The sequence below is a fragment of the Lolium rigidum genome, chromosome 1 (assembly GCF_022539505.1).
Source record: "Lolium rigidum isolate FL_2022 chromosome 1, APGP_CSIRO_Lrig_0.1, whole genome shotgun sequence".
Taxonomy (NCBI): Eukaryota; Viridiplantae; Streptophyta; class Magnoliopsida; order Poales; family Poaceae; genus Lolium; species Lolium rigidum.
This window is the reverse complement of record NC_061508.1, coordinates 314,827,601-314,837,622: the sequence shown is the minus strand read 5'-3', so window position 1 is coordinate 314,837,622 and position 10,022 is coordinate 314,827,601. Positions and strand designations below refer to the sequence as shown.

Below are 10,022 nucleotides of genomic sequence, written 5' to 3'. Positions count from 1 at the left end.
GCGTAGCACATGAAGATGTACGTGCGAAATTTTTGTTTCAATTTTTTTAACATTTTAAAATGTGTCTAACATGTATTTCAAAATAAAGGGAGTATACACTTCCATGTGCCAAAACATGAGATCCAGAATAATAAGTGTTCTGGTTTTAATTCAAATCTAAGCTTAAATCATAGTAACACTTAATATGGATTGGAGAAAAATACACTCGTGTAAAATAAAAGGCATGGTGGGTCAGGTGGCATCATCAGGTGGTGGTGTTAGACACACATGCTGACTCTTGTCCCGCTTTAATTAGCACAAACTGACTGCAAAGTATAACTCCTGCCCACTCATCTACCTTTCCGCCTCACTCCTCTCACAAATCCTTTCCCACTTTTCTCTGTTCCTGCTCATACATCGCCTAGATCTCTCCGCGCGTTCCCCCATCCGTAATCCGAAGCAGTCACGAGCTCGCGTCTGGGAGATCCAGCGCCTCAACCAAGGTCCGACGTCGCCTGTATATTTTTTTCTCTCTCTCGCACCCGTATTTCGTCTCAGTTCGAATCCGCGGAGCATTTTCCGGGGTGGAATTTGGGGAATGGAAAGGTGGGATTTTTAGTCGCTATCTTGCGACTCTTGGCCGCACTGGTGGTTCTGGATTCAACAGTTGCGATTTAGGAGTGTTCTTATTAGGTGTTTGGGTTACGGAAAGGGGAAAAGGGGGTGGTGATGTTTTCCCAAATTATTGTTGGGTGCGTGTCGAGTTCCTCTTTTGGAAGTTTTTATTTGTGAAGTAGTTTTAGGTTTTCTTGTCGCGCAGTAACTCTAGATGAGGGACTCTCTACAAATATTTGGCACCAGGAATTGATTTCGAGGCTTTTTCGTGGCCTCTCGTTGTGGAAATTAGGATAAACTAGGGTTCTGGTTCTCAGTTCTGCACTTACTGGAGAGCTCAGACTCAGTTTCGAAGTTCTCACTGCTGAGGTTTTAGGGGTTTAACGTGGGGTTGCTTATACTCAAAGGGAAAGGACTGATGACGAGTCATTATCTGAAACATGCAAAGAACGTGCACGAGTGTCAATTGAATTTACAGGGTTGGTGGTAGTTAGCAAAAGGTTATGAACAAGACAGAAAAAAAAGAGGCAAGTTTCTTACAAACAACATCGGTAGAACTTAGAAGGGATTTCATCTTGTAGCTGCAACCTCCAGATTTCGAATCAATGCTGCAGAAGACATCATCGTAGGACCTCATTCGTGTCCGTGTTTAAATTACGGCGATTTTCTCAATTGATCTTCGTCTTTTCTTAAATAGGGTGTTACTCCATTGCTAAGTAGTGTAGTTTTGTATAGACTTAAAATGGTTTTATCCCCTGTATTTTTGCATCACTCCAGATTAACCGCCAATAACCGCAAATTATCCTTTTTACTATGTTCTCAGGTTTTAATAGGTCCAACAGTTCTACCAGAATGATGGTTTTGGATGATTGCAGAGGTGAAGCTTGCCAAATGTAGATTTGGAAGTCCTGTCATTGCTACATATACACCTCGATCATGGCACCACGCAATAGACCTTCGTCTAAAAGGCCTCTCTGGATTGTCGTCTTGATTGCTTTTGTCTGTGCAATAGTCACTGGAGCTTATCTCTACAAACCCCAACAGTACACGTCTTGTTACTTGTCAAATTCCTGCAGTTCCCAGCCTCCCCCAGAACCCGTGAGAGTGTACACTGATGATGAGATAGCTGCTCGTGTTGTCATAAGAGACATTGTTCGGTCACAGCCTGTCCGGTCAAAGAATCCGAAAATTGCTTTCATGTTCTTGACGCCCAGTTCATTGCCTTTTGAGAAGCTTTGGGAAAAGTTCTTCACGGTAAGGTTTTTGGCCCTATTGCAAAACTAGAATAAATATTATCTCTGTCTAGTCTTAATTGGAATTTTGTACATCTCAGTGTTAAACTGGCATGATGTGATACTAATACTAATGTTTCCCCTGTTTTGGTGAAAGCGGTTATTATTTATCATGCATGCTTAAAAGGAACTCCAAATTAACACTTTAACAGACCTACCTCATGAAAGAATTGGAATGTGCTCAGTACTGAATCCAGCTACTTGAATGTACTTTTTCAGGGACATGAAGGCAGATACACAATATACGTACATGCTTCAAGAGAAAGGACTGTTCATGCCAGTCCATTATTTGCTGGCAGGGATATTCGGAGTGAAAAGGTAAATGGTTAGAATTTAGTTAGAAGTTGCCGTGTTTTGCATTGTTTGAATTGTTCTATACAGGAAATGTTTTATCAGTTTCTCCATTATGCAATCACCCCCACGCCCTCTACTTTCCTCCTCGAAATAGGCTTTCGCCCCGCTATATTAATATAGCAACCATCCGATACAACGAAACCGCTGGGGCCGCAGCACAACCAAGCCCAAACGACAAGAAAAAGAAACGAAAAAGAAACTAATGCCGACATCGGCAGATTGACGAAAACGATGATGACTCCGCAACCGCTGCGCCCTCCGAAGAAGTACCACCACTCTCCTAGCACGCCGAGACGCCGCATACCAAGCAGCACCTTCAACAAGGGAACGACGACGACGCCGCTGCTGCCCGGACTTGGCCTAGGGTTTCCCCCGGTACGCGGAAGGGATCAGGGAGGGATACATCCGACGCCCTTCAGGAAGGAAGGCGGCACCCGTAGGCGTCGCCGCGTCGGAGTCGAACATGCCGACACGGATTTCTCCCGACCACCAAACCCACCACCCTGAACGCTCCGACGTGCTCCACCAAACATGCCACCCACCAGCACACGCCACCACGGTCTTGTCGTCGCTCTGTGGTCTAGAGGAAGAGACTGTGGTCACCGGAACCCTGAATAGCAAGTCAACACGCCCTCTACTTTCAGGGAATGTTGTAGTTTGTAGATTAAGACTGAGGGTATTTTAATGCTTTTGGACCAGTATGGATTGTGGCTATTATAATTGTCTGTAAGATTGCCTGTTGTGTGATAAGCGTAGTGAATCTAAGACTGTTCACATTTTACCATTTTAATTGTTTGAGAAAGTAATAGTCCAGTTTACCTGTAGGTGGTCTGGGGTACAGTTTCTATGATTGATGCAGAGAGGAGGCTCTTGGCAAATGCACTGCAAGATGCTGATAACCAGCATTTTGTCTTGGTCTCTGAGAGGTTAGTCTCCTTTGTTCTCATCTAAATTTGAATTGCATAATCGTATCCTTATGCTAGTGCCTTGTTATTATTGCAGCTGTGTACCACTGCATAACTTCGATTATGTGTATAGTTATCTCATGGAGACAAACATCAGCTTTGTTGACTCGTAAGTGAACGTCCTGAAGGTTATATTGCAGATGATTATGTAGAGAAGCAAGTTTTTTTATACTAAAACTTGAACAAATGTTTGACTCAGGATCTGTCGTTACCCTCATATTCATAATTGTTACAAGCATCGTATCTTCACCATTGACTTGCTATTTTTTTCAGTTTCGACGATCCTGGTCCACATGGAGCAGGTAGATACTCTGATTATATGCTACCTGAAATCGTCAAGAGAGATTGGAGAAAAGGTGCACAGGTAATAATTTCTATGATTGATTTCCCTAGAAAGTGAAAGCCTCGTTTCTTTTACCAATTCAGGCTATTCAATCACATAACATTGGATTATCGAAAACCTCATAAAGATGACAAGGAGAATTGGAAATTCCTTCTTATTTATATATATCAAATGGTTGCCAAATGTTGTGTCACTTATTTTCTTTTCTTCGCATTTTCAGAACCTTTTTTTCTGTAAATTGAACAAGCATATATCTCCTAATTTTTAATTTTTCCCTTTTTTCCTATAGCCGATCATCCAGCATTCTGACTTGTTCTCCTCTCTCAGTGGTTCACTGTGAAACGGCAGCATGCAGTCCTTATTCTTGCTGACACCCTTTACTATGGGAAGTTCAAACGCTACTGTAAGGTAAGGATCAACGAAATATGAAGAAAAGTAAAGAAAAACACCATGCTGCTTTTTCCTTGAGAATCGGATTGCTATACTGGCTGTATTAGACCTTAGTAAGATATGTGATATTAGTAATAATTACAGGAAAGGTCAGATAAATCTGTATGCTATCGCATAATAGCTGTTTAATGTAGTCTTGCTGTCTTCATGGTTTTGCTTCACCAGACGTGACTAAGTCGACACTTTGCACTTTTTAGTCATGTGTGTTGTATGCTTTTACTCTCATTATTAGGGAGCCAGTTTCCTTGACCCAGTTCCATGAGCAAATGAAACCTGGTACATAGTTTTGTCCAAACTGGATGACTCTAGTTCCTTCGAAGCACATGAACTGACAGCTTCTGAAACGAGTGTCAAATTTCTCTTGTACTGAACTTCATTTGGGGGATTAAGATTCATTGCTCGCGGTATCTATTACTGCCATCCTAGCTATTAATTTATATCTAGATTGAAGATCCTGTTTCAGTACAGTATTAAGCATTGTGGTCTAGTACTGTGATGTACAGGGTGAATCTCAATGCTGCATCAATATTTAACTGTTTTACTTCGTGCTGTTTTTAAAGTCAGTTTCCATGACCAAAAATTGGTTTGGTTATGTTTTCCGAACTTTGGTGGATGTCATGCTGTTTTTCTTTCCTGGTTTCTTGATATGTATTTTGCCGCTTATCTTGTTATCGTTGCATGTTGCAGCCAGGAAATGAATGGCACAACTGCTATTCTGACGAGCACTATTTGCCAACCCTGTTTAACGTAAGCACCCAGAAGCTCCTAACTGAACTACTGAAATGTTTTGTTCACTCTACTCACCAGTAATATCGTATTGCTGCTGTCGTGCCTGCAGATGGTTGATCCAACTGGAATTGCCAACTGGTCAGTGTCACATGTCGATTGGTCAGAAGGAAAATGGCATCCTAAAGTTTATAGGGCTGTTGACACGAGCTTTGAGCTGCTTAAGAGTATAGCGGTGAGCTTTTTGTTATGCCTGCTGGTTAGTTTGCTCAACATTTTATAGTTTTGGGTATTCTCTAACTAAGCATGAAACTCTGCAGTCCATTGACGAGAGCGTTCATGTGAACAGCAATGCAAAGGTACATATTTTTTCGCCTTCACAATTTCTGCAACCAAAATGCTACTCCCTGGACCGGAGGTAGCATAAATCTACATCATGATCCCTTCATGGAGAATGTATCTGATGATTCATCATGGTCTTGCAGCATCAAGCACAGAGAAGGCCGTGCGTGTGGAACGGCATGAAGAGGCCCTGCTACCTATTCGCACGGAAGTTCTACCCTGAGGCGCTTGACACCCTGATGAACATTTTCTCGAACTTCACCGTCATCTGATCCCAGGACAGACGAGGCATTTGAGGATTCTTCCTTCACCGTGGGGTTTGCTGCCCTCCATGGTGCTACAGTACAGGCGTAATTGTATTGTAACTGTTGTTAGAATCCCGCCATATCGATGTTTAGGTGTTATTCTTTAGGTCTTGAAACTGCAATTTTTGCTGGTGTGAACAGCAGCAATTTCGTGCACACAGAGAATACAGCTGCAAAGCTGGTGATCTATGCTGTGGTAGACGAGGATCGAGTCTGATTGGCAAGTGCTGTGTTCTCGCAGATGATGACCGTCTGGGGAAAAATGATGACTGGTAGCGTGTGCCTGATATAGTGATATACAAGGCTTTTGACCATGGCATCTCACCATATCCTATACACTTCTGAAAGAAACAAAGACGCGGTAAATGTCTATTTTCTGGGCCGGGTCTAACAAAGTTGAAACGGTTGAGCGCATGTAGTTGGTACACTGTGCCTAACACGCTCGTCCCGACAGTCAACAGCTAGGCCTGGAATTCGAGCCGAGCTGGGACACGTCGAACAACCATAAATGAAACTTGGCTCAACTTATGAGCAGCTTGCTAAAAACTGTCAGTAAGAAAGTGTATGAATGTATTATGCATGATGTAATTTTTCCTAAATATGTAGAATTTGTGGCTTGTAGATGGCTTCGAAAGAAACTTGGCCTAGTCGTGCTTGTTGTTGTCCCTTTTTGCATACTCGGAGAACTTCCATCAGACCATCACTGCTCCCAGCCGTACCTGAAGACCACTGAAAGTTTGACAAGCTAAACGAGTACTCGGTTAAGTCGGCTCATTTACCTCGGAACTCAGTTCAATAACAAGAGTTGAAACTTGGCCCGACTTGTTATATCTCGACTTCGAGTCAAGCCGAATCGAGTCGCGAGCTATTCCAGGCCTAGTCGCTGCATTCTCGCTGTCAACTTCTTCGTCTAGGCTCACTAGGCCGCACGCCGCCGGCGGCCGCACGAACTGCAGGAGCGCCTGGTCCTAGAGGACCTGGTCGGTTCTTGACGTTACAAACCAAGCCAGGTCCGTGTCACCGTGTGCACGCGGTGTATAACAAGCTGTGCGCCGTGCTGTTGGTGGTGCTGCACCGGTGTACACGCTGGGCGAACGTTTCCTCAACCGTCACACCTACACTAACCAATTCGCAAAAAAGAAAATTTCTACAGAAGAAGCCACATGAAAGAGTACTGCGTCACTCTGTTTCCTCCTCCGGCACACATGGTTTGGACTTTGGATACTCGATTGCCGATTCAACGGAACGGATATAAACTTAACAAAAGAGACTAGGCGATGGTAACCGTGCAGTTTGATACTTGCTGCTGCGTACGTACGTTGTGTGTGCCTAGGTACAAGGAACAGCGACACATTCTTTCTCTACCTATGGTGCCTCATTGGCACACGCAGCGAAGACACTGGTTTCGTGTGATCTGAGCGGTGTCTTGCATTTTCTATTGCGTCGGTTGAACTTTCTATCTGTTCTTTCCACTGTATAAAACCTTGGATTACAACTTCTTAATAAAAATGACTATGCATCAATTTATACGAAGGTGAGGGTACTCCCCTTACAAAACAACATACATAACAAATTAGAAGTTATACATTTTCTCCTTGGTTACTTCACGCATCGATCTGTGCTTTTCAGGATTTATTTATGCTGGAAATTTAAAGCACGTTGATAGACGCGGTGTGTTGAATGAAAGTGCATTTTTCTTACATTAGGGCATCTTCAGCTCCACCCCTAATATTCCTCCTAATATAGCTATTGCAGTGTCGAGCACAAAGACAACGTAAGTCGTGGCCCCAATAGTGACCTTTTGTCTAGTCTAGCATAATAAACTGTTCGGCAGATGACGGTCCATATCTATAGAGAGGTATGCAGTGCCAGACACGGTTGACAAACAACACCATGTAGGATGTCAACAAGTGGATACCACACATCCGCAACCAAGGCACTCTCCACCCCACCTCACCTCTCCCGTGCTCGACTCCTCTCCCACCCCCACCGAATCGTTGCCGTCTCATTTCGACGCCGAGAGTCTGATGATGCCTTCCTAACAACGATGCGTAACCCTCCCCCGCTTCGGCTACCGCTCTAGCTATCAGATCAAAGCCGCCACTAGTACCTGGATCTGGTCGGCGGCGGCCGCTGCTTCCGCATGCTGCTCTCACCTCCTTCTCCATCTAGCCAAGGTCAGCCAATATCTTCTTTTTGCTGCATGTGTTCATCGACTCGCCGGGCACACAACTGTGGTCGAGGTATTTTCGCCCCCTCTAGCACACAATGTGTTTAGCTGTTTGCCTAGGTATGTTTCAACTACATCTTTGTCTATGCAAATTAATATAGTATGTTGTTTAGGAGTGTTGTGTTTTGGAGGCCAAGCTACATGTAGCTCTTTATTTTTAAATAATCAAAATTTATGTTTCAATTTTTTTAAAAAAATCTGAAATAAAATTCTAGAAGTAACCAATGATGTGTGCTATAATGGTTTAAAATCTCAATGCAAACTAATTTGTATGCTAGGCTACACAAAAATGACAAACTCTGATTTTTTTATAGTTTTAAAATATGCACTACTCACTATAAAATTTGGCAGAATTTATTATTTTTGTGTAGCCTAGAATACGAAGTTGTTTGTATTGAGATATTTTAAACAATCAAAATTCATATTTCAAAGTTCTAACAAAATCTAAAACAAAATTCTGGAGGTAGCCATTGATGTATGCTATAATGTTGTAAAATCTCAACGCAAACTAATTGTAATCTAAGCTACACAAAACTGACAAAATCTGATAACTTTTGTAGTCTTGAAATGTGCACCCTTCAGTATAAAATTTGCCAGAATTTATTATTTTTGTGTAGCCCAAAATGCGAGATTTTACATTATTGTAGTATACATCATTGTCGCTATCTCTAGAATTTTGTTTTGGATTTTCTGAAACTTTGAAATACGATTTCGAACTGTTCACAAATAATGTGCGGCGTGCAGCTCGGACTTCCTTTTAAGTTTAACGTTATTTTTTCTCGAACACACGCCTAGACGTGTGTCTTTGTATATTAGAAGAAGACCGTCAAGATGACGGGAAAGATACAGCGTTGGTAGCAAGGCTACAGCAGAAGGCAAAACAAAAAACAAAGAAAACAAGAGAAGAACACAAGAGAACAAAACAAAATATATACAAGGCTAACATTCTGTTAGCCTGCATTGTTTGCTCAGGTAGCATCCGGAGGCCGAGCATGGAGAGGTAGACGACTAAGCTCATTGGCCCCAGCCAACAGCCACAACCCGGCTTCATCAAGAATGGAGAGCGATAAGTCAAGGTGGTTGGGTGTGGTGTTGTTGAAGACGACATCGTTGCGTGATTTCCACAGTCTCCAAAGTAAGAGGATGATGATAGATCTTGCGGCTTTCTCGGAGATGCGGGGCAGCTCTCATGGCAGCAGATTCGAACCAAGAGTCGAATTCCTCATCGTGCCCCGGGATACATGCTTGGAGGCCAAGCTTGGAGAGGGTATCAAACCAGATTTGCTTGGCAAAGGGGCATTGCAGCAGAAGATGGGTGATGCTCTCACCGCCTTGGTCACAAACAACACAAGTGTCGTCATCAGCAAGACCATGTCGCATGCGTCGCCCAAGCAGTCCAACAGCCGATCAGCAGCTGCTAGCCATGCAAAAACCTTGCATTTGAGAGGAGCCCGAAGCAGTCCCGTATAGCCTTGCAATGCGGAGAAAAAGTCATACCCTCAAACAAGGCACTATATGCAGATTTACTTGAGTAGGAACCCGAGCCGGTGAAGTTCCGGGAAAGCTCATCCGCATTGTCGGGGAAAGTTCTTGGGCGTCAATAATTTCGACCAGGTGCAAAAACCGCATTATGCCGTCGACCGAAAGGGGGCCGTAGATATCTTTAATCCAAGAATTTTCATGAACACCAGCAGCGACAGTGCGGGCATTGGCGATACGTGCACCGACAGCTAGCCGAACACAGCTCGGCGCAAGGCTAGAAATACTCTGACCAGCAAGCCACCTATCAGTCCAGAAGTAAATCCTGGTGCCATCTCCCAGCTTGACACTAGTGGCTGCATGGATCAGGGCATTGATGTGGCGGTTTGAAAGTGCATGGAGCCCCCATGTGTGGTTTTGGTAATTAATGACAATCCCTATGGACTAATGTTTGCATTGAGTTATATTTGTAGGAGTTGTCCATAGGCAATTCTTGAACCATATGTTGGCTTCAAGGTTGCAATAAGAAGAAATTGATGAAGGATATCAAGTGTCAAGTATGTCTTGAAGATGAAGATGAAGTGAGCCCTCAAGCTACTTCAAGACATCAACATGATGAAGAATGAAGAAATGAAGTGCAAGTTCAAGATGAGCCATCTCGAAGAGATCCTTTGCTTGAGTCTTGCCATCCATATGGTGATCATGGATATGTGAAGATGCGCCGAAGAAGAAGCTCTCCCATGGTGGATTATGGGGGAGCAATCCACATGGTGGTCATGGTTATGTGAAGATGCGCCGAAGAAGAAGCTCTCCCATGGTGGATTATGGGGGAGCAATCCACAAGACTTCGTCAAGCAAGCACAAGCAAGAAAGGCGTTCCATCTTGTTGAGGTCAAGATCGTCGTCATCGAGCTCAAGTGGAATGCGCAAGTATAAGGTTTG

At 43.5% G+C, this 10,022-nt stretch overlaps 1 protein-coding gene across 1 annotated transcript; it reads left to right on the top strand.

Annotated features, from left to right (window-relative positions):
• Positions 1-293: 293 nt before the first annotated feature.
• Positions 294-5,698, top strand: LOC124697919 (glycosyltransferase BC10-like). Its single transcript, XM_047230446.1, has 11 exons — positions 294-482; positions 1,418-1,848; positions 2,106-2,204; positions 3,066-3,166; positions 3,243-3,314; positions 3,479-3,569; positions 3,876-3,956; positions 4,686-4,745; positions 4,837-4,959; positions 5,045-5,083; positions 5,210-5,698. Exons 2-11 carry the CDS (start codon positions 1,531-1,533, stop codon positions 5,336-5,338), a joined length of 1,113 nt encoding a protein of 370 aa, XP_047086402.1. The 5' UTR covers positions 294-482; positions 1,418-1,530; the 3' UTR covers positions 5,339-5,698.
• Positions 5,699-10,022: the final 4,324 nt, after the last annotated feature.